The sequence below is a fragment of the Aphelocoma coerulescens genome, chromosome 6 (assembly GCF_041296385.1).
Source record: "Aphelocoma coerulescens isolate FSJ_1873_10779 chromosome 6, UR_Acoe_1.0, whole genome shotgun sequence".
NCBI lineage: Eukaryota > Metazoa > Chordata > Aves > Passeriformes > Corvidae > Aphelocoma > Aphelocoma coerulescens.
In genome coordinates, this window is record NC_091020.1 from 19776201 (window position 1) to 19800695 (window position 24495).

Genomic DNA, 24495 nt, shown 5'->3' on the forward strand with positions numbered 1-24495 from the left:
ATGCTCAGACCTCTTCAATATAATATAAATCATTTCCCTGCACACTGATTACTCTGCACTACACAGCTTGAACACATTGTTTAATACAAGGAGAAAATTATGCAATTAGCAGATCTTCAGCTCAAGCACATCCCCCTTTCTGAATCGTATTTAAATAAAAGAGTGTTGCTATAACATTTTATTGCATTAGGAACTGAACACCACTCACACAGCAAATGGCCAGGCCTTTCAGGAAAAGGGGGTGGAAGGAAGAGGGGACAACCCCACTGGGGAAAAAGGGCTAACATCTGTGTTCTTTTACTCTGCATGCACAATACCAGCTACTGTTTTCATGAGGGCTAAACCTTCCCTATCACCTTACTTTTAATAACTTATAGTTATTCTTTTGCAACTTGTTTTTGTCAGATCCTGTTTTTCAGGTGGGCCCCCTGAAAAGAAAACATGGGGTTTGTGCCAGGTCACTCAGGAATAGTGGGACAGTAGCTGGGAGGGCAAGGAATAAGCTCCATGTATCAACAGCCTTTCACTGCATCAAGCTGTGACACTCCAGCCTCTGCCATGTGCCCAGTGCAGGGCAGACTGGGCTGCCCCTTCCAGGAGCTGATGGACAAGGGTTTGGTGGCCAGCCCTGCCTCTCAGAGAGAGGCAAGTCTCCAGATACTGACAAAACTTATCTTTACATATGCTTTATGCATATGTAGTGAAATCTTATCTTCAGTCAAGGCAATATTAAAATTACTATTGATCTCAAAAAAAATCATGGCTCACTGAAGTGAATAAATGAAAGCTGAGAATTCAGTCCAAAACTTCTACTTCCAGAAGGTAAGACCATTTCCCTACACTGACAGCAAAGGCATGTGGGTTCCTCTTCATTTCTCACATGAAACTGAGGAACTGCTCTCCTCTCAGCTGGCTACCTCCAGGAGGTTTCTGAGCATCCCCAAGCTTGGAAAAACATATGTGAAAGCTGTGGCTCTAAAAGCCATGGCCTGCACTAGCACTAGACTCTCCTGCCCATCCCAGGGAACCAGAAATGCATATTCTGCTGTCCATCCCTCTTCAGTCCCTCATCCAGTCTCCCATTCCTGCATCTGAGCTGGTTGACAGCAGAAGAGGTAGCTATTCTGCTATGTGGAAAGGATGCCTCCTTCAAAATACGGCTTTCGAGAAGTATTTGAGAAATTATTTAGCTGAAAAATAACTGATGTCTTGTCTGGGAATTAAACAGACTGCTTCAGACAGCTAACATCTCTGTATCCCTTCTTGTTATGACCATCCTTAGAGATGCACAACTATCTAAACACATCATTTAATTGCTGATGAGAACCACTGACAGAAAACAATCCACTGCATTTTGACAGAAATATAAATCAGTCTGTACTACATACTCAATTCATTTGCTACAGCTCATAAAACCTTCCTATGCAGTGGGGTGTGAAGCTGAATAGAGAAGACATGACTCACTCCTGTAGCTTCAGCAGCTACCCAGGCCTCTCTTCTATTTGTGCAAATGTGTGGTAGAAGTGGGGGAGTAGGTGAAGGCAGGGAACAGTGATAACTCCCTGACCTACAAACTTTGTGCTTACCAATCCTCGCTGCCAGGATTTAGCCTTTGAACATCTACCTGAAGCACGAGTCCTGCTTACAAGCACACAGCAGTGCCCAGGAGACAAACATTCAGAGTAAGACCACTGCATCCTGTTCTGGCTCTGAAGAACGTTTGATGTCACAGCAGATGCCAAAATGCATCTGAGATGTTAGTGGGAGGGATAAGACTTTTCACATCGCTGTCATGTCTTCCCCACCCCCAAAGAAGGTTAAATGATATCAAAAGAAACCAAAACAAGAGCGTTTGGAGTCTCAGCCACAAGGCACTGCTTTTATCTAAGCCTGCTAGTCTCACTTGTCAGATGATACCCCAGAAAGAGAAGCATGATAGAGCAAAGCAAAACACTGGAACTGAATTCCAAAGATGTAAAATTTCTTATAATATCAGAAACTACAGCATGCTACCCTTTAAAATGTTTCTTTAGCTTCTCCTCCTCACTACCATGTTTAATAAAATTTGTCTTAGTTTGCTTTAAAATTATAATGAAAACTTCCTTGAAGGGTGGCTTTTTGAGCATCACTTACTCAACATGGGAAATGCAGCTTTCTGGTGTACCTGTTAAGGCCATCTTCAGATTGAAGGTCCAAAGCAGAACTAAAGATCTCCTTTTATTCACATTTACCTTTTAACTCCAGACATATCTCTACAGATCTTTCCTCTTTCATCCTTAGCACAAGGATTCAGCCTTGGATTTATCTCACAAATGGAAGAAACCCACAAATTAAATAGCAGTGCTCTGTCCAGGCAGGGCCTGAAGAGAAAAGGTTTGAACACTTTCTGACTCACCTCTAGAGAACATCTAGCATCCCTAGCACATTATCTCAAAAGCTTTTACACTTGATCTGTTACACATTTGGCAGTTATCATTTGCTGTACACCAAGCTTTGCAAGTATAAAGCATAATCTTAGTAATAGCATCCTCAAAAAAGAACTAAGACCAATTAGCTTGAAAAGAGAAAATATCACTAGCCAGCCTCTGAAGCAAAGCTGTCTGCTGCAAGATCTGGATGGATACAGAGCTCTGCAAAACTATTAAAAGAGATGCATTTACAATCTATCAAGTCACAATGTCAAATTTTATGTGAGCCCATGTAACGTGCAAAATATTTGGTAAATATTGCAGCATTCAGGATCTCAGCACTCCCTTGTACAGTGCACACACAGAGGACTGGGACAGGATGGTCCCATGTCTAAAATAAAGTCGATAATCAACCCTAAGACAGAAACACATCTACATTTATGGTAAGGTTATAGTGATTGGCTGTAGGAGCCACCAGGCATCCAGCCAATTTGCTTTTCCAGTCTAAGGAAATGCTCAGTTTGTTTGAAAAATGATTTTTTTTTCCTGCTGTGAAGAATGCATTGACGTCATCAAACTGGGTCTGTCGAACAAAAGCATGGATGCAGGGCTGTGTCAGGAAGTTGAATTATGAGAAAAAGGACACATGTCTGTTTCAATTTTCTTTTAGAATGACAGGGCCTATGCCCAGTTCTCCTTTATCACCTCCAGAGGAGAACTGCTAGAGGACACAAGTGACTTGCTACAAGTTTTGGTTTCCACTGTTTTGTTCTAGGCTTTTTGTTTGTTTGTTTCCATTGTGTTTTCTTGCTAGTGTGGGTTTTTTTCAGATAAACAGAAGCATCTATGGCTCCACAGGCAGGTGTATCAGATCACTATTACTTCTAAAAGAAATACACTGCATGCCAGAACACCCTGATCTGTGATTTGATGTAACACCAAGGCAGCACCCTTATGAAAATCCCCACAGGATCTTCATAAACCTTTCTGGTAACACCCTACTTTCCCTCCTCTGTGCTGTCATATCAGCTTTTCCACAAGCAGAACACAGTGTTAGGGCGAACAAAGCACTTTGTTACCACATCATCTGACCAAGAACCTTTCACTACACCACAAACCTGGGTGATTGTAAGTAGTACATAGGGGTTTATGAAAAAAGGAAATCTGGCCATGTCAGAATCTGGCCATACCACACTGCAACAAACAGCCAATAGTTACAGTGGCTACAGATATTTTTTGGTCTACAAGAGCATAATGCAAAGGGTGGAGCAAGGTCACTGCTTTAATGTTTCACAGATCTGGATAACAATAAAACCACCATAAAACTGTAGTGAGTAAGAGTGATTATTTAAAGACTGATGCCACTCTCATCATTTCTCAATAGTGTTAGCTGATGCTTGTGACAAGTCACATTACTGAAGAGGTTTGAATCAAAGATGAAGGAGATGCAATAGAGCTGCATGAGCAATGGATCACTCATTCTAGTACTTGAACAAAAAGTCAAAAGTAGCTTGGTTGTTCTGAATATACATGAGGCAGGGGAGACAAAAAACAGGAAAGCAAATTAAAACAAAACAGACAGAAAGTGAAACAAACAAACCAAAAACCAAACCAACAATGATCTTCTAATGTGTATTTTAGGACAAAGGAGAATTTAAGTTTGATGGAACTACTTTGGTTAAGTTATACTACATTAATCTAATTGCCCAGTTTTAGTACAAAAGAACTTCTACAGATTACCAATATGTCAAAACAAATCTAAACCAAATATTTTTTTTTAAATTTAAAAATCTGTAATAATTTAACAGAGAAAAATGTAGTAGAAAGCAAGTCAGATCTTATGCTTCCTCTCCCATTACTTTCCTTCTGGAACATAAATATGAATTCAACGTTCTGAGGTGAGACCAATAAAATGCACAGGGCTCTGGGCCCTCAGTTATGTTCTATTGCACCTTGACAAATTTTTCTTCACCTGGAGAGACTGGCTGAATTAATCTTCTCAAAAACCTAGCAATCCATAATGCCATAATACACCAACAGAGTCAGCTTCCTTAGGTGCAAGCAGCTTTCTGGAGAGGGAAGAAAATGTCTGATGCCAGTTAAGGCATGAATACTGATTCCAATTCAGCAACACTAAATGCCAGAATACTGTGACCATGTATGTCCAAATTTATTCCTTGCGTGGTTTTGCACAGACCAGAATTTCCTATGATCAGTGTACATGTGTAGGCATAGGACAACAATTACAAGGGGAAAAAAGAAACAAAACACACAAATCAAAGCTGCACAGTAAAAAACCCTCAAAATTTTCACTTTAATTCCAAAATCTTACATTTTTAAAGGTGGACTTGCAAAGGAGTTAAAAAGTGTGTGTTAACAGTTCCTCGAGTTGGATCCCACCCAAGTCTTATCCCTGTTCCCACATTAGGCGAGGCGCAAGGCCATCTGCTGGCAGAGAAATACCGCAGAGCCTGCACTGCTTAGCAGGCTGCTGCTGACACATGAATTGGCCTTTAGATGAAGGATGAGTAAGGGAAAGAGTCAACGCTGCCACTTTTACCAGCCAAAAAGAAGCTGCTAAGATGCAAAGATGAGCAAAGATGAAAACACTGGCGTTATAGTACTCACTGATACCAACTCAGAATAGTCACACAACAAAAAGTCCTCCAAACACATTTCTCTTTCTTCATTATATATATAAAAACCCCACAAAACTACAGTTATTAACTATGTAAGGTATGACTTCAAGTCACATGCAGACACCATTGTTTTGACATGAATCTGGTGGCTTCTCAAACATCTCTCAAAGCTCCCTACCAAGACAAAAGCGCTCCACCCCAAAGCAGCTACAGGCACACAGTCATCACTGCCGGGGGGGCAGGGAGGAGTGCAAACCACATGCACCTAATAGACTCGAGTGACATCAGCGGAAGATATCGGATAAATAGTGCAAGAGGCACACTGAGGTGTCACTGAACCCTGAGCAATGCTTGCTGAGGGCCCAGTCACATAAGGTTTTGATTTTAGGACAAAACACAATCCCCTCATGTGATGGATTTGGAAACAATTCTACCAAGCTTTCTGCTGCAGCAACCATCCAGATCTGGACAACATTGCTTGCAGTCCCTACTCCACCCCTACCCGCACGCAAATTTCCACTAAAATTAGCAGCCTCACAGACATGCTGATTTGGGTTTGCCCAGTAGGAACTAGAGGCATGTAACCCAGGCACTGCACCCAAGAGAGGTGTCTCACGCTCATTATATTCCATACTGCCACTGGGAAGGGAAAAAGTTGATTTTTCAAGGGTAGTCCAAAGGCAGAATCTCTAAAAATGTGTCAGCAGTACCTTTTGGTTTATCCGGAAGTGGTTAAAAAGCCTGAAGTATTTAAAACAGTAACTATTTTTTGTTGATCCTATGTGTTGCAGCTAAGAGCCATACCAGCCTAAAAGCTGAAGGGTTTTTGAAAATCTGAGTCATAAACCACTGAAAAATGATGCTTAAAATGAAAATGCTAGTTCGATTACAACCATGGTCCTCCCAAGGCAATGGCATCATGTCAAAACTGGAAAGATCAAAACACATATTGGTAACTAACGTCGTCACGTTATTTCTAACCCGACAAAGGAGGCCAGACTACCAGCATTTCAAACCACTGAAAGCTTGCAGGAAAAACATAAGAAGTGACTGGAAATAGTTACAAAATAGAAGTCACGGGCTTGAGCAACCCTTTCAATAAGGCAGCAAAGGGCAGTACTGTCTGCTGCAGTGAGTTTAGCCTGTTCTGAGCGCCTGCTCCATTCTACCCACACGGGACTGCCTGCCCCAAGCCTGCCCTTGCCAGGATTACAAAAGCAGAGTGTCTGCCCTGGGTGAGGAGGCAACTGCTCCCCCCAGAAGCTGAGGCACAGGAGTCGAATGCCTCATTCCCAGCCCTAAGGCCGTTGGCTTCGTGACCTCGGGGCCGTGCCTGGCATCCACAAGCTGCCGAGTACCCGCTCTTGGTCCCCGACCAAGAATCCGGGCTCCCCGCGGCGCCCGGGACACCCGAGCGGAGGCTCCGCGCCCTCGTTCCCTGTCACCGCGGGGCGCTGGCACTGGGCGCGGGGCTGTCCCGCCGGTGCCTGCGGCTCGCCGGGCGGCCGGAGCCCCTGTCCGGGACCGGATCACCGCGCCCGAGCTCCCCGAGGCAGCGGCACCACTGCCAGCCCCGCCGGCCCCGCCAGCCCCGGCCGTGCCGTGCCGTGCCGTGCCGGGGGCGGGCCGGGCCGTGTTTGCCAACATGGGAGGAGCCGGGTGGGCCGGGCGCGGGCAGGTCCGGCTGTCCCGCCGGGAGGGACTTTCGCTTTGCCGGAAGGTGCGGGGCAGCGCTGGGCAGCGGCGGCATGCGGACGGTGCGGGAGAGCGGCGGCATGGCCCGGGGGCTCCTTCCCCTGCTCCTCGTAAGTGTCCGCCCGAGCGGGACAGCGGGCGGGCGGCCGGGCGGGTTCGAGCGGTGCGGGGCGGGGAGTGCGGCGCCGCCGGGCGAGGAGCGCTGCCCGGTAGCTGCTGCTCGGCGCCGGCCGCGACGAACTCGTTACCGACACTTCAGTTAATTCGTTAGGTGATGTTTTAAGTGGAAAAAGCTCACCTTCAAGTTCAGGCACTGCTGAGGGTGCTGAGTGAAGGGAAGTGAGTGTTGTGTAAAAGGGGACGGAAGAAAAGGGGGATGGATGCAGGTGGCTGTCTCGGACACCGGATCGTGAGCTGTAGGCGGGGAGACCCAGGGACAGTAGGCGCTGGCCTCCATCCGTAGCCACCCATAGCGGCCAGAGACACGGGCGAGGCGGGTGGAGCGACCCCGCACTGCCAGCACGGGGAGGTGCGGAACCTGCCCGGGCTAAAACCGGGCTCGGTGGGAGCCGACCTGCACTGCACCTCAGCGGATCCCTAAAACAGCGAGCTGGTAAAGCAGCATAAAAGCAAATGCGTGTGGGGGAGGAGTTTGAAACCCCTATGATAGTGGCCCGGGAGAAGCTAGAGGAGTAGTCCAAGCCTGGCGACAGAGTGTACAGCATTTACGGGAAGCAAGAGGACAGGGCCTTCCCCTCTTGCCTGAACCATGCCCTGTGCGCACAGTATGAGTCCCTGCAGCTTCTGAGAGCTTCGGCCTCGAGTCTCACTCTCATCAGTAAAGTTACCTTCACAAAGATCCATTTTGAATGGCTGCCGTCAACAGGAAAAGTAAGTGTGTCAGTGGCCAGCACAGGGATCTTCACTGGTACAGGTGCATTACGCCAAAGAGCTGTCTGGCAAGAAGCTCCAGGGCAGGAGATCTAGGGAGACCTAGGGACGTGGGGATGGCCTGGCTCGGCCTGCGCTCCGATAGAGCTGCCCCGAGGCAGCCCTGCTCCCCCAGGCCTGGATAGGTGGCAGTGAGCCCTGCTGCATAGCAGAGCCGCCACTGCTGGAAGTGTGGATGCAGTACACATTGCTTCCCCAGCCCCAGTTCTCCCGTTTCAGAGACAACTCACTGGAGCTGACATTCGAAGTCTCTTCAGTGTGGTTGTATTGCTAACAAACGCAGTTTGCTTTGTGGTTTGTCAGGTTAAAATCAAGTCTTAATGTATAAACCACTCAAACTGTGATCTGATTTACTGCGTAACAGGTAGTAAATTATTTAAAGTGTTTCAGAGAGCTCTATCCATGCCCCTCCACAAATTATCGAAGTATAATTAAATACATAGGATTTTCATCTGCTGACAGAAGTGTGTATTACCTGTTCCTGTACAGGAGCAGCCAACTAGTGACAGAAATGTCAGTGTAGTTCAGCATGTTGAAACTATTCAGAATATATATTAAGAATAAAAATACTTTACTTTATAAAACTGGTCCAGAAAATATATAATTTCTGCTCTTATTTTCCAATGGTTTCCAAATTTCAGTATGCCTTAGAAAGGCTGTAGCATTCCTACATAATTTCTATTTTTAAAAAGTTGTTTTAATTAGCATATTGTTTCACTACTTATAAAATAGTAAACCTGGTCAGAGTCTGGCATATTATTTTGGTGAAACCAGAATATGAAAAAATAGTTTGTTGAATGAGACCTCAATTTTGCAAGGAACTCCACGGTGCACTCAAATAAAAGAAGTTTTTAGCAATAGTCATGCAAAAATAGCAATGGTCTATGCAGTTAGAAAACATCTGAGTTCTCTCTGTAGAAAAAGCTACAAAACTACGTACCACTGAGGGACACACTTGTCTCAGTTTAGAGACAAATTTTAGGAGAAAACACTCTGGAATTAACGTTTCCTCTACAGAGAAGGACTCCAATAATCCCTTTTTGCCAATGAGAGAAATTAATTCCAGGGGGTGAAAGTGAAAAAAAACAAACCCTGTTTATTAACAAAGCAAGATACCCACAAGGCACAGGAAAGAAAAAGAAATTGAACTTTACACCCCACACCCCCCCAACCCAGCCTCATGCCAGGAAGCAAAGATGGCAGCTGCTCCATTTGTCTCTGCGATGGGAAGAGTCCACACAGCAGCTCAGGCAAAAAGTAGCTAGGAACCTGTTGAGCTTCTGGCTTTGGTGTGCTCCTCACAGCAGGTGAAACTGGTGGGGTATAGTGTCCTTTCTTTTGTTGGCTTCGTCTTTCCCGGGCTTCCAACCAGCCAGGCTCCCTGGACTGTGAAAATAAAACAAACCAAGACAGTTCATGGGAAAAAGAAAACCAAAAAGAAGCAACTGAAGAATCTCCCTGGAGTCCAGGGAAAAAGGTGGGGAAAGAAAAAACAGCTTCTTGCCTAAGCAAGCAAAAAAACGAATCCAGCAAAGGCAAGGAACTAACAATCCATGGCGCTGCCCGAAGGACGCTGCAGCGCGTGGAGGAAAACCCGCGCCGGGTTCCCAGGCTCTGGCCCTGCCCCCTGGTTCACATTAGAGCTACAGCAGCCATTTCAGGGCATACAACAGACCATTAGGGAATAAAGTATCATCATAAAATCACCCCAGGACAACACTCTAAGGGAACAGGCCAGAGAATGAACTGTTATCTAAATATTTTGTAATTATCTCATATGACTACAGAGCAGGCAGCTTTCCGGAAGTTCAGAAGACATATCTTTGAAAATAGGGCTCCAACCTTACTGCATTGATCTTTCTTCCTTATACCATGGAAAACTAATACACACATTTACATGTACATGCATAAACAGCCATAAAATGATGGGATGACTCAAGACTCAAGTGAAAAGTATAAGTGCCCCAATTCTGGAAACATGTCTGTGCACGTTTCCACAGTAACTACCTTTATCTTTCCAGTAACTCACTGAACAAAGAGAAAGTCATATTGTGTTACAAAAGAAAAAGGGGAAGAGTTGTTATATTTCTATCTGTCCAGCTCCAATTCATCCTTAGCCACAACAAAGTTAGTATCACTGCCAACTCTCCAAACTGTGTAGAATTTATTAGGTGCTCACTAGTACAATACTTCTAAAAAACAAAACCCAACGAAATAACCAATCATACAACTCCCAGCCCCAATATATTGTTGCAATTTCCATGTGAGTCAGGTGAGATTTGAAAGAGTAGTGGACTGAATTTTGACAGTGAGTGTTTTAAGATGCTGGACAGTAGCCGAGGCTATTTGCTCTCACATGCACTCCCATTGCTGGGCTTTAAACAATGGAACTGGATTCTTTTTGGGTTTTTTATAAAAGATTTTAGAATGTAAAGTACTATTTTTAGAGGTTATTTTGGTGCCAACTATGAGATTCAGCCTTGGTGGGAGAAAAAAAAGAGCTGGAGGAAAAATGATACTGCAGATTTTGGAAGCAGAAATTTCTTGTCATAGTGAAAGAATTGGAGTAGAGAATCCTCTTAAGATTACTCTTTGAGTGAAATTACTCTTTGAAAGGGCCATCCTGACAGAGCTAATACAAGGGAGAATAATTACAGAGAAAAGCATATTAAAGTGAAGCTAGGTCTAGCAACCCAACTTCCACAAGGCAAAAAAAAAAGCAAGAAAAATCTCCCCTCCTCCTTTTTTTAACACCTAGAAAGCCCCTGATGAGCTCATGCACGTTGGTCCATGCAACAAATGTGGAGTGGAAAAAAAAAAAGGGTCACATTCTGTGGCCATCAGCCTTCTCATTCATCAGCATTTATATATTAGAAATGGGAGAATGGCTTGCTAAAAATAAAATGTATTATAAAGATAACAGGAGAAAGCAGAGACATTGTTTTTATCAGGGTTAACACTGTAAAGTTTTTAAAAAGTCCTGTATGCAAATTACATGTTCACACACTTTCAAAGCTGAGATTACATACCTATGAGCCGTGTTTTGCAGAAGCTTTTCAGCTGAAATAGATTAACATGTTATGGAGAATCCCCTGATAGAGGAAAAACTGGAGGCCTAAGAATTCCAAAATTTCACAAGTAATCAAAGAAATTAAAGGTCTTGTCACTGTGCCCTAGAAATGCAGACAAAAACAGGTTTAATAGGTGTCCTTACCAAATACCAGTTGGTGAAAGCGTTTTGGAGGACTCTATTGGAATAAAGGAGAGGGAGCAGGTAGAAAACTCTTTTCGTTGCCTGGGCAATGCAAATGGAGAGAAACCAGAAAATTTGGGCTCATATGATAATTTTTATGGGTTCTGCTAAGGGTAGATGTTCCCAACCGATTGATCTTATTCCTACTGACTGCTTAGTGCAATCTAAGTCTTCAGTGTAGATATGAAAACTATTTTTTTTAGGTTGAGAAAGTTAAAAGAGAGCCTCTGTGAGTCATTTTAGACTGAAAACATACAGCCACTGTTTGAGTGTATGCGTCATAAAAAAGCACCTACCATCCCTGCCTGTATAAAAGTACCTAAACTGTTTCCTTTCTGATATTAGTGTTTACTGCTCAGTGACAACAGAAAAAGCAACTAAGGTGTACACAGGAAGCTAAATGACTACTGACTCTTTTTTTGTTTTTTATTTCCAATAAGACACACCAAAATTTTTAAATAGCAAAGGGATTGCTTTTAAGAGGGTGCAGAACCAGGAGAAAAAAACTTTGAAAAAATCAGGGTGTTGCTTTGTAAAAATTCTTCACAGTTTTATCATTATTCCTTCTACAGGAAGATGTTGTAAGACATCCCTACAAGCAGAACCAATGTAGGTGTTTGGTGCTGCTTAAGTGTCAAATTCTCAGAAGTGACCCCCGCTTCTTGTAAGTGTACCAGGAAGTTCATCTTCGTGAGCACGAGTGGAGGGCATCCATCTAAAAATGTTATGCTTCTGCAGCCCCTCATACCAGCATAGCTCATTTGTATAAAAGGATAAAACAAGAGGCAGAGAGCTTTGTTTGTGTGAGGGAACATGTCTCTGCACACACCATGTTTGCAGACATTTGGTAAAATCAGCAAAGTTTTACTGAGGTTAGTAATTTAGAAATATGATTTCTTCTTTGATTATATCCTATTTTCTGCATGACTCTCTGGACATTTTCTTCATACTGCTTTAGGAAAAACCAAACCAGACTGGTCTTACATCCCTGACTATTTTAGTAATTTTTTTTTTAATTGGACTATCTAATCCAGGGTTTAGTGAGACAGTTTTCCTAGGCAAAAGGAAAACAAATCACACTAATTTGACACATCCATTTGAAAACTTCTGTGAAGACTTTAATTTTTTAACATCATTACCCTGGGATTCAGAGGAGAGAGCCCTGAAAGCTTTGGCAGCAAAGGAAGAGAGAGCACCAAACAGGGGAAGTGATGGGCAGAGCATTCATACCCACAGTTCCTCAAGTGCTAATATGCTCTTTCAGCTGTTGGAGCTTCACCTCTAGGTGCAAAGAAAGGCCTTTTTAATTTCAGTCTAGTAACTAATATCATATACATTTTAAACAGGTGGCTGCTAGAAAAATAAAATGCTTACCACTTTCCCACCTCTGAATAGACTAGAGGATCAAAAGAAGTGGCTACTGTAGAAGGCAATGGCCATTATTGGTTACCTCAGATAATTAGCAACAGATAACACTTCCTTCACTTGAGAGCCCAGTTTGATACCCAAAATGATTTTTCAGTAATTTAACATAAAGAGTTTTCTGCATCTAACTGAAATTAAGGTCAGCATCCATAGCTCCATTTTATAGATATCTCATATTTAGCATGCAGAGTAAAAAAGGATTCCCCAGAAAATGTTGCTGAGAAGGCAGCAAACTGCACCAGATTTATTCTTGTAATTTTCCCTCCTTATTCCAAGCTAAACAAACAAACAAAAAAATTAAAAAAAACGTTTGGCCTCTTGGCCACAATGTTTTATTATTATCATGAGAAGAGGCAGGGCAGGGACCACTAGTAAAGCTCCTACTGACTAGTAACAGGAATAAAAACAAACAAACAACCCCAAGCACTGTGCAATTTACCTTGACAGTGCAAAGAAATTCAAAGAAATGGATCTGCTGTAAATTAATTTGAAAGCAGAATGTCTGTAGAGGTAGGGTTCATGGCTTTAATATAGGCCCTCATACTCCATTAAATCCAAAGTAATGAGTTTGAATAAACAGTTTTAATAAGGGAGTGAATATCAATATGTTTAGTTATAGAGTAACACTATTAATATAACTCTGCTAGTGCTAAAGCACACCTATAGCCCTAAACATATTTTTGTCTAATTTTTTGTTCTTCTCTCCTAGGTGTCTGCCTTAATTATTGAAACACAGTGCAAAAATGATACTGAAGGTCTAATGACATACAATAGGAGGATCATTGCCAGGAGGCATATTACCTGTAAGGAGGATGAATACAATTATTTAGATGCTCAGTGTTGCAAGAAATGTGAAAGTGGTGAGTATTATTGTAAGACCCTGTTGAGAAGTCCTTAACAGCGGAATCTCTTGGTGTGGGGATACTGAAGTGGCATGAGGTGGTTTCCTGGAGGCAGTGCTTCATTCTAGCTGTACCTTTTTTTGTTACAGGACATAAGCCACTCCAAAAATACTTCTTCAGCTCAGTGCACCAATAACTTCTCACTACAGACAGTAGTTCTCTCATAACATGCTTGTTACAAAACAGCCAAGAATTAAGATACACATGTTTTAAAGAGGTTAAAAAAGTGAAAACACATGCTTTTGTCTACAAGATTCCATACATTCATGGGTTTTCCAATTTTTCATGTACAGTTTTGTCTGGTGTTTTCTCCTTCAGTATTAAATTGGAGGAAGAGTGGGGATAATCAAATGTTATGCATACTACATTCCTGAAGTGCATCTACACATGCACAAAGAATGTAGATTCCATATTTGGAATCAAAAAGTATTAGGGATTAAAAATGAAATTCTGATGTAAGTCTTAGAGCTTCTCTCTAAATTTTTGGTTTTCTGTCTCTATAGGTTTTGTTAAAAATGTCACCTGCCCAACAGATAGTACCAAACACTGTGTTCCATGTGAGAAAGGAAAAGAATTCGTGGATCACCCTAACGACTTGGAGAAGTGTTTGAGATGCAGATCGTGCGATAGCAAATTTGGTATGTCTATAGAAATAGCAACTGTAGCAATGACTCTTCTTTCATCCAGGATTTCACTGAAAAGTCTCCACAATACCTGCACCATGGTTAGCATGTAGGTTCAAAACTTTTAGTGGTAGAACATGAATGGATAAATGAGAAAGTCATAAGTTTATCCTCCAGTTCCCTTTCATCAAGCACAAAGTAGGAAGAAAAATAGTTGGTCCATTATTTCTCCTTATATCTGCCTTTGTTTAGCCAAAGTCCTTGCAAAGCAGACACTGTACAAACTGGTTAGGCCAAGGAAGACAAGTTCTCCCTCTTCTTCACCCTCTGTTTAAAAGAGGAGTGTAAGAAGCAATGATGGTTTCTTTTGTAGTTTTTCATGTAATTGATAATATTATTTGTTGAGCTTTTGACGGGGTACCCTTCATTCTCAGACCAGGGTAAAAGAGCAGAGGAGGCTGCTGTTCTGCTAAGTTCTTAATTTCATAGTCTCATAGCTTTCTTGAAGGCAGAGTTCAAAGGGGGTTACATGATAAAGCAAGCAGCAACAGCAACAGCAGGCAAAACAGCTTCTTTGTCTTCTATATGCTCTATATGCTCCGTATACTCTATACACTCTGTTTTCTAGACTCTAGACTCTATACTCTATTTTCTAGACTCTATATTTTTTCTTACAGAAGTGTGGATTATATTTGTTAATTGACCAATAAGATTAACACACGATTCTAGTTTTTCTTTTCTTAACCTATCCTGGTCTAAGTCTAACAGTCGTAAGCCTTACACCAGTGTTACACAGGTATTACACAGATTTGCATATACAGTTTTTAGCAGCTCTTATTGTTTATGTGAACACTCTATCTAAAAAATATGAACAGTATAATTCTATCTATATTTTGTCTAAAGTAAAGAATTATGTGAAAAGGTAACACTGCTGCAGCAACAACTGTGTTTAAGGTCTCTGCTACAGCTTTTTAATGTTTAAGGCACTTAGCATATATTTCTACTAAAAGTTAAAAAATCTACATTTCTATTTCACTTTGATGTGGCTTCATGTATCTCAGCTTGTCCAAAGGTTTTAATTCAACCCCTGTGCTTTGGCTTTCCTCTGGGCCTGAGTCCAGAGGAGCTTTCACTCCAACAATTATTAAAATTGTTGTCATTTGAAACACTCAAGATGTTGTGTGGGATACATGTATAAGACTATAAAGTAAGCCCTGCTGGGTCAGACCAGTGGCCTACCCACCCCAGTGTTCTGCATTCAGCAGGGGAGGCAAGAGGTGCTATTTAGAGATTACACAAACAAACCTGTCTGCTTTCTGTGGTCTTTTCCCTACAGTCTATCAGCACCCACAGCTGTGGGAAAGGACATTAGAAGAGCCATCCCTACCTAGTCATTTTAGTGTCTATTTATGAGCCCTTTGTTCATGAACCTGCTGAGTGACAGCAGAAATGCACTACCTGTTGCATAAATACCCATCACAGATCTCTTTTTTTTTTTTTTTTTAATCCATTAAACTTATCTCCTACAAGTTCCACCAGGTGTCCTGTAAATCTGCTCTACCTGGATTTAGGGAATGATAGTTCTTCATTCCTCATAGCTAAAATCAAGTTTAACAAGTTTAGTGAGAGACAGTTCTTAACTCCAGTATGGTTGTACTCAGATCACCTGTTGGAATATCAATCTCTGGTGCTCTCCCCTTCCTTTAGGACCTCAATATGGATAGAAAACTTTCCTCTCCTTTGCTACTATAATAAGCATTTTTGCATGGGTGATGAAATTGGCTAGAGCGAAACAATTCAGTATTTTATATGGTGTCACAATTATTTAAACTGAAGGGAGGAAAAGGGTAATGGGATGGCTAGTCACAATATTCCATGGACAATAACGTAGTTGAGGAGAAGTCAGTAGACTGATATTAGGCAGGAGGAAAATTACCACTGAAGTTCCATGCAAACCATTCTTATGATCATTCATGTTTGCTATTTCTGTGAGTTGCTTCAGCAATGGTTTCACAGCAGATCTTCATCAAATTTTGAAACATAAAGTGGTTTCAAATTACAGCAGGGCACTGAATTTAGTAACTCAAAAATTCGTTTTATTTTTATATGCCTATGAAAATAGTAGGTAGATACAGTAATTTTTTATGTAGTATTTTTTTTTTTATAGATGGAGATAGCATCATTGTATACACAGAGGATAGGAGAAAATTAATTAATTTGTTTGATTCTTAAGAAGAATACTTAACATGGATATATTAGCTAAAAGGAGAGAGTGGAATTGGAGGTCTCAAGAAAAGGTAAAACTTGTTGTCTGTCAGGGAGTGCGAAGAACCCATCTCCATTATCAAGAGGGGAGATTGGCTGTGTGATCTTCTGAGTTTCCTTCTGGCTTTACACTTCTGAATGGGAAAAAGAAGTTGGGATTCAGCAGTGCCGAATGAGTCCTGTTCTAGCGAGAACTTTATAGTGTGATCAGTTTTCTGAGCTCTCGTCCAGCAGAGGTCTCTCTGACAGCTCCATATTCCCAGCGCTCTGGCAGCCCGGCTCCACAAAAAGCTGTGTGATGTATCATAAAGTTAAGCCTCGCCAGTGCCAGCAGAGGTAGAGCTAGCAGCAAGTCTGAGGACAAGAACTTGTGGGCAGAAGTCTGCTTTTTCAAACTAATACACTTTAAGGAATTCATTTTTAGGTTTGGAGATTGCAAGGAACTGTACCCCAGTAGAGGACACGGAATGTGCCTGTGTAAAGAACCATTTTTGCAATGGTTCTCTATCATGTTCGGTTTGCAGTCCATGTACCACGTAAGTTCATGCCTTCATCACTACATATGAAATTGTTAATATGTAATCACATTTTTTTCCAGCTGGTTTCAAGACAGAGGCTAAGGTAATCTATAACCTCAGGGAAAGCATACTAATTTTCCTTTGTACCTGAGCTGACTTTGTTCAGTCAACTCAATTTGCAGCCATGAAGGCTTTCCAAAGGCATGCAGAAAAACTTATATATCCACTGAGTCTGTATATGCTTTTTAAAAAGTGTAGTAAATCATCTGAGCTTTCCTGTTGTCTTTGTGAGATCTACTGTTAAATTGAAAAATAATTTCATACATTTTCCCGTTGCCACAAATTTCCATGCCATTTTCTTACCTATTGAATTCCAAAACTCAAGATCTTGCTATATGAAAGATTTTGCTGATAGAACGTTAGAAGATTTTGATTTGCTCTCTTCACAGTTTTAGAGAGAGAAAAAAAATCTCATAATAATTTCTGTTCCTATTTTCTGCAGATGTGAAAGTGGTGTAATTGAAAAACAATGTACTTCAACTTCAGACACTCTGTGTGGAACAAAAGGTACCATTTTAAAACACAGCAAGGTCCAGCATGTGCTGTAGTTTGAGAGGCAACTGCAATTGTCCTGTTCTATGCACTGGCCATGGTGATTCCTGACAGCTCGGGGCATCAGTCCTCCTGGGCCCTGCAGAGTATGATTTTCCCTTGATCACTGTGCAGGTGTAGGAGCTGTTACTCCTTTTTAGGGGCAGCTCATGATAGGTATGTCTTTAAGATCCTTGGCTTTTGTCGTTAGGAAACAACAGGAGAACTTTTAAAATCTGACACAATCTTGTTTAAAATTTGGTGTGCTGCTGCATTTCTTGAGTTAAGTTTCATGTAAATTTTCCAATGTTCCAACAGAACCAGGAACACTGTTGTGGGCCATTATTTCTGTAGCTGTGGTAGCACCACTAGCAACAGCTGGAGCAATATTCTGGTGTAAGTGATTCCCTATTACTCTTTCCTGTTACACTCTTAATAAGATATTCAGCTGCTTACTCAGATACAATTTTATATTCTTGGAGTCCAAAGGCAAGATATCCTGCCCTGGATTTTAAAAATGCTTTTTTTGTTTCAGGCAAGAAAAAACAGAAGGGTCTTACAATCAACCAAAATAAAGGAGTTTACAAACCAAAGCCTTATGTAAGTATTGTTGCTTAGATCATAAAAAACGCAGCTTAATGCAAAGAACTTTTTTCCATTTAAAATACACTGGGACTCCCCAAACATTGTGTGCCTCTCTTCTATGACATGAATGAAGTAAATTTCACCACAAGAACTCTTTTGGGAGAAATAAGAGAAACCCTGTACTTCTTCAGGATTGTTGGAATGCTTCCTAAATCACATGACCAAGATCAAAACTTCATAAATCATCAGGCTTCCACCAACCCAGGATATTCCCATCCCCATGCATAATTTCAGGCAATAGCAATTGTGAGGTGATTCCCCAAATTTAACCAAGTCAAAAGAGGTCTATCTGTCTGGTCTCTCACTCCCAAAACAGGAGTCATGGAGAAAACTAAAAGAAAATTAAAGTGTCATGGAATGTATTTATCCTCTTATACAAGGCTGGTGTTTTACAATACTTGTTTCTACTTACTTCTCTCTTGCTTTTTTTTCAGGAGAACGTACCTCTCATAGACACAGGTAAGAGACAAGTAATTTCTCAAAATTCAGTAGAAAGAAAAAACAGAGATATAGATACATAACTCCTAAACTAAGAAAAAAGAGTATTTTTGTGTAGACTTTGCCACTGTCCAGACCTGTCATTCCTGCACAAAAGCAAACACTTACTAAAGAAATGCCAGCTTATATAATGCTCATCAAAGCATTTGGTGGCATCATGGAAGTCTTGCCTCAGAAGGAATTTCTGTTGTATAGTAAGCAATTACTCATTTTCTCCAAGTGAATTTCAGTTCTGTATGTAGGACAGACACTAGGAGACAGTAAACTGTGTTTTTATAATAATGGAAAATGATGATAAGGGAGCAGTCCCACATGGAACAGTGGGACTGAAGATTCACAAACCTACCTTATGTTCAGGGGCAAATCCACAGGAGTGATATACAACAGGAAAAGAATATAAGCTCTAAGACTGTATCACAACAGAAGAGCTGTCCTGTTGTAGGACCTCTCCCAAGACTGTTTTGAGAAAAACAGGTGCATGAGAGGTGACCCCACTTTAATGATAGAGAAGGACAGAATAGGTTACAGAGGGAACTGATACTCTGTTTTAGGTGGTAGAAAGCAATATGGATGGCAAGCCTAAATCTTTGAAATACATAGCATTTGGCAGGAACATGTTAAAACAGACCTGCCATGTATTGTAAAATCATAAAACATACTGAATCATGAATACCTGAAACTTAATCTGGTTTGGATAGAAGTATCAAATCTGAGTGCAGGTGATAAAACCCAGTAAGATACAAGTGCCAGGTGCATTCATTTCCTTTCACGCTCCTAGATGCTGACCTGAGCAGCCACATTGCTGGTATTGTGGCAGAGATGACACACGCAGAAGTCAAGAAATTTGTTCGTTACCACCATGTATCAGAACCTGCCATAGACCAAATCATTCAGGATTATCCTGGTGATACATCTGAACAGAAGATTAGGCTGCTTCGAGTCTGGTATCAAAGACATGGGATGAAGGGAGCCTATGGAACCCTAATAAGCAGCCTGAGAGAGTTAAAAATGTGTGCTGCAGCTGATAAAATTGAGGAAAAACTGAAGGCAGCTATTTCCAGCTCTCAGGAAGGGGGACAGTCTTGCAATCGTGACACTGAGCAAAGCAAAACTTGCACTCATGAAGGTAGAAGCTCTAACAATGATAGTGCTGAGCTAAGTAAATCCTATACTGTTAGTCTGGAAGAGACATAGCACAGAGTAATTTGAAAATTATTTCCAAATGAGTATTTTTCTAATATAAATAACAAAGCTTTAAAATGGCATTTTCATTGGCAGTTCTGATTGAACTCAAGTAAGTTATTATATGCAAAAGGAATAACTACAAATTTTTTAGCAATATCCTTTAAAAAAGTTTTAGACTTTTTTGGTTGTTAAGGAATGGAAGACGTTTTACGACTTGTTTACTACAAGGCGCAATATAAGACTCCAGCTATAGGATTCATTACAAGAGGAAAAAAGTTGTCATTATTTGGAGAAAAGGTGTTGTTTAAATGCATGGTCCTTCCTGCATTATTTAATTAATGTAAGGTTTTGCTTGCATTAAAAATGTGGGATGTGCCTTTTTTCTGAAGGGAAAACTCTGGTGTTATGAGTCTACAAAGCGTACCTGGAAGAGTACTTGAAAAAAAAGAAGTTAATTGCTTTACACCTGATTAATTTGAAATATAGGTGTTGCTGTGTAGATTCTACTCTGCTGCAAGTACCATTTCTATCTTTTCTAAAAGCACTTCTGTGTGAATACTGAGTTTTTTATATGTGTGCAAGTTCTCTATATAAAAAGCTCCCAGTTCTAGGTAAAAATTATCTTTGTTGCTCTCAGCAATGTTTATAAGCCTCTTCTAATGTTAGAACCCTTCAAAGAAATAGGAGCTGAAGCAACACAATAGAACCATGATTTCTGGAAGGCAACCTGCAGAGTGTATGAAGCTTTTCTAATGCAGAAACTGATAAAATGAAAGCATCTTTGCCATAAAAAAAAAAAAATCTGCATAATACATTACTTCTGTTTTTCTTATCACGCAGTATATAGATGCCATGTTTAGGTTTGCTTTTACTCAGTTTAGCAAATCAGAAAAAAGGAGATCATTCTCATGGAAACACCTTACCTTTCTTCCATCACAAAGTGCAGAGGACTCAGCTCCTAAATTCAAAGGACCAGCATAGGGCTGGGAGGTTTGCTGGGAGCCCTTTCCCTCGCACACACCCATTTGTGCAAATCTCACAAAATCTTTCAACAGAAGGGGAGACTTTGCTGGAAAGGTTTTATTTTCCCAGGTCACACAGTAGGAAAGATGACTTTCTTTGGCTCTGTCATCAGTTCTCTAGAGAAAAATCTCCAACCAGTATCACAACTCAGCCAAAACAGGAAGAGACTATCTGGGCTTGCTCCCGCCTGCCAGCCAGTGTGTGCGTGTGTGGAGTAGAGCCACCTGACCACAGAACCTGGAAAGGGCAAGGCAGGACTGGCCACAGGGTGCCTGAGGCTGGCAAGCAACCCCTGCCGATGCTGGGTGCCCACAGCCATGCGGAGTTCCTCCAAAACGCCACATTGCTGCAAGTGAGGTAACTGGGAGGGCAGTATATCGCCTTCGGAAACAGCTAGGAATCTGTGTATGGCATCAGGCAGGAACCTGAGGAAAGGCAGGACGTAGCTGTGAACTCATTACATGTTTCATAGACTTGACCTGTTAAAGGTCTGAATGACACAGAGCATGTTTTTCCCAGGCCCAGTTTATGTTGTACAGCTCTCAAGCACCATCCATGCTAAGCACTCAGAAAAACCTTCCAGCCCACTTTGTAGCCTCTAATCTAGCTGCATTTTCTAAGTGTCTAATCCATCATCTTGCCACTACTATATTGCCAAAATCCCCACACTGCTGCTTTTTGAAGGAAAACCTTCAGGCTGCTGCAGTCAGATGGTTTAATAGCCATGGGCCAAACTTGTGCACCCATGGACTGATTAAGAGCTGGCATTGTACAAATGGCCTGTGTCTGTGCTATCTGTGCACAGATCTGACGTGCTGTGACAATGTGTTGCTCCTTGTCCTGTTTTGGCCAGGCTCCACACATAAAAGAGAATAAAATATCAGCCTTTCATAAAAGCAGCACAGCAGTGGTGGCGGCTGTGCCATCCTCTGTAGGACACAGTTGTGTAGAAACACAGCCAAGACAGGAATGAAGGAGGAAAGGAGAGCTCCATGCTCTCACAAGCCCTGGTAGATAGGCTGCTCCCTATACCATGTCCCATCCAGGAAGGCATGAACATAGTGTAAAAATGTGTTGGCAGGTGCTTGACTTCAACTTTGCCTTCCCTTGGCTTCTGTCTTTGTCTTTCCAAGTGAGGTATCTGACCAGCAGAAACAAAGGTAGTCCACCTCTCAGGGTTTCAATGGAGAAGTGACTATAACCAATCTGAACTATACTAATCTTAAAATGGAGCCACCAAACTTCATACATTTGTGACAGTGAAACAAAATGATAATCTTTTTTTCTTTCATCAAACTGGAATTCCCCAACCTCAGTATAAAGAGGATGGTTAAAACAAAGTCCCTGAGCAATGAGTCACATTTTCTTTAGGAGAGGTCTGCAAGGCTGAACTCAGACTGCCATTAACTCTGGTGGTTAGCATACATCGTAATTTTTTGTTCTTAACTGGAACACTGTGCATCAAAATAGGAGGATTGATTATATTGTGCAGTTAGTTTTCCGAAGGAGTCTGTATGTGTCTACATTGCAGTCAGCAGTGCAGAGTAGAGCTGGATCAAGCTTAGACTACCTGGACCAGGGACTGAAAGTGGTTTAGTTCTGCTGACCTGCAGCAGCACACCCAGCTTTCCATCCTGCCTCTGACATAATTTTCAAAAGAGCTGCACAAGAAAAATAAACCAAAGCCCAAACTCTCCTGTTTTATGGAAGCGCAGCATCAGAAAAGCAAGTTGTGAGAAGCCGATTCAGTTTTGATTTGCCTAAACAATCAGAGGCATGTGGGGGACATGTGCACGTCCAGGAGGCAGCTAGAAGATGGAGGAAAGAAAGCCTTGTCTCTGGGAAGACTTTGCCTGGCAACCAGCTCATGTCTCTCATGGGACAGGCAGCCAGCAGGGGAACACCGAGGACACTGTACCCTGCAGAGACACTCTCCAATCATGCGGCAAAAGCCCTGCAGCGGGACATTGCACTGCGCCAATGCTCTCCTGCCAGCAGGCAGACTTTGGGAAGGGCCAGGGGCATAAAAAGGACTGCGTCACAAGCCCCGCAGCTTTTCGAACCTGCTTTTTGAGTGTGTGCCTGGCTTGGGGCTTTTTCGACACTGTGTTTTTGCTTTTGAGGCTTGGTGATTCGAGGGGGCTTTTTGAGACTTACTTTTCAAAACTTGCTTTTGAGTCGGGGCTGTTTGAACCTTACGCTTTTTGCCCTGGCGCCAGCCTGCCTTTTGGCTCTCCTGCCTTCGCTGGCTCTAGCTCGCCCTCACGCCTGTCCTGCCTCCCTGTGTCCCTGCCTGAGCCACCTGCTTCCAAACGTGCCGGCCTCCGAGCCAGCCCACCGCCGCGACCCTGTCCAGGCTCTGGCCCTGCTGCCCGAGCGGCCCTCACCTCGTGTCCGGCAGGCATCCCCCCGGCAGGCATCCCCCGGCAGGCATCCCCCGGCAGGCATCCCCCGGCAGGCATCCCCCCGGCAGCCGCCCCCCGGCAGGCATCCCCCGGCAGGCATCCCCCGGCAGGCATCCCCCCGGCAGGCATCCCCCCGGCAGGCATCCTCCGGCAGGCATCCCCCGGCAGGCAGCGGGCACAGCACAGCCCCGCCGTACGGATACCGACTGGGAATGCTCTCTTCTCTCTGTCTCACCCCTCTCCCGCTCTCTCTCCCCACCCCCTATTCCTTTTTCCGTTCTCCTCCCTTCTCTTCTGTCTTTTCCAGCCCTCTTTAGTAGGGTAACCCCCCCCTTTTTTTTTTTTTCTTTTTTTTTTTTTTTTTTTCTTAACCAATAAACGGTTCTCAGATACAACGTTTGTCTCGTTTGGCCTCATTTTGTTCCTGACCATCCATTTTTGAAAGAACTCCTTACCGTTTCCCTCAGTGGAACGCGACACAAGTGAAAACTGAAACAGAAACTTGCACGGAGAATGACTTGTCACGTTTTGAAAAGCTGATTATAAAGGAAAAGTTCGCTCTTCAGGAAGCCAAAACGCTGCAAAACAATTCCGTTTGTTATGCAAATATTAAACCCAAAACAATTATTTTAAAATACCTACAACAGAAGAACAGAAACATAGAAATAAAAGGCCAGAGGGATGATCTTACTTAAGTTCCCTGCAAATTGAAAGTGCCCACATGTGTGAGATGTTTGTTCAGAAACTCCAAAGGCTGTTTTGCTGTGCACACCCACACCAGTTGCTCATCCACGCTGGAAAACGTAGTGCAGTTCCAGCGGCTCTGCAAGCAAACCAAACACCTGTGAGACAACAGAAACAAAATCAATATTACAGTGTGGTACCAGAAGAACACAGGAATAGTTAAAGACAGCTCCAGTATACAGGACTGCTGCAATATGAAATAAATTATTTTCAAAGTTATTCTGCAGGCTGCCAGTTCTTGAAAAGATGTGGCTGAGAAATGAAGTGCTCAGTACAAAGAGTCTGAAATGTTTCTGCACAGATAGCATGACAAGCATATTAAAGTGTGAGAGAGCTCAGGCTTATTTCCTGTATGGAGGAGAGAAAAGGAAAACAATACCAACAAATTTGTGAGAAGAATACAAGAGTATTGGGAAAAGCCTTGGAGATACCCAGTTTTCATGTTTTAAGGGAAGATACAACCTCAAAACTCACATCCCTCTCTTACTGTTTGTCAGTACTTTGATTCTGGACTTCAAAGGGAAGCTTGCATTCCTGCTATCCCACTGCTAGCAAGAGCAAAAATACCCACCAAGTGTATCTAGCCTCTAGTGCAGAGCGGTGGTTGAGAATTACCAGGGATGTGGGAACAATCACAAAACAATGTACAGTCAGTGTTTTCTGAACAGCTTTTCAGTGGTTTTAGTTGAAATTCCCTTCCAAACAGAAAGCAAGATTTTTAAAGC

At 42.3% G+C, this 24495-nt stretch overlaps 1 protein-coding gene and 1 long non-coding RNA gene across 3 annotated transcripts; one reads left to right on the forward strand and one right to left on the reverse strand.

Moving 5' to 3' along the window:
• Positions 1-6765: 6765 nt before the first annotated feature.
• Positions 6766-23389, forward strand: FAS (Fas cell surface death receptor). 2 transcript variants are annotated; one of them, XM_069019631.1, is made up of 9 exons: positions 6766-6852; positions 13081-13231; positions 13777-13911; positions 16586-16697; positions 17182-17246; positions 17589-17666; positions 17806-17870; positions 18350-18374; positions 19192-23389. In XM_069019631.1, exons 1-9 carry the CDS (start codon positions 6796-6798, stop codon positions 19605-19607), a joined length of 1104 nt encoding a protein of 367 aa, XP_068875732.1. In that variant the 5' UTR covers positions 6766-6795; the 3' UTR covers positions 19608-23389. The 2 variants fall into 2 exon arrangements, with proteins under 2 accessions (XP_068875732.1, XP_068875733.1); XM_069019632.1 differs by lacking the exon at positions 17589-17666.
• LOC138112463 (uncharacterized) lies at positions 8764-11035 on the reverse strand. The gene is made up of 2 exons (XR_011151748.1): positions 10723-11035; positions 8764-9079 (listed from the first exon to the last, which is right to left on the reverse strand). It is a non-coding gene; the product is annotated as an uncharacterized lncRNA (long non-coding RNA).
• Positions 23390-24495: the final 1106 nt, after the last annotated feature.

Coding starts and splice junctions, on each gene's coding strand:
- FAS (XM_069019631.1), top strand. CDS start 6,796: ATGCGGACGGTGCGGGAGAGCGGCGGCATGGCCCGGGGGCTCCTTCCC. Junction 6,853..13,080: donor GGCTCCTTCCCCTGCTCCTC/GTAAGTGTCCGC, acceptor CTTCTCTCCTAG/GTGTCTGCCTTAATTATTGA. Junction 17,871..18,349: donor TTTACAAACCAAAGCCTTAT/GTAAGTATTGTT, acceptor CTTTTTTTTCAG/GAGAACGTACCTCTCATAGA.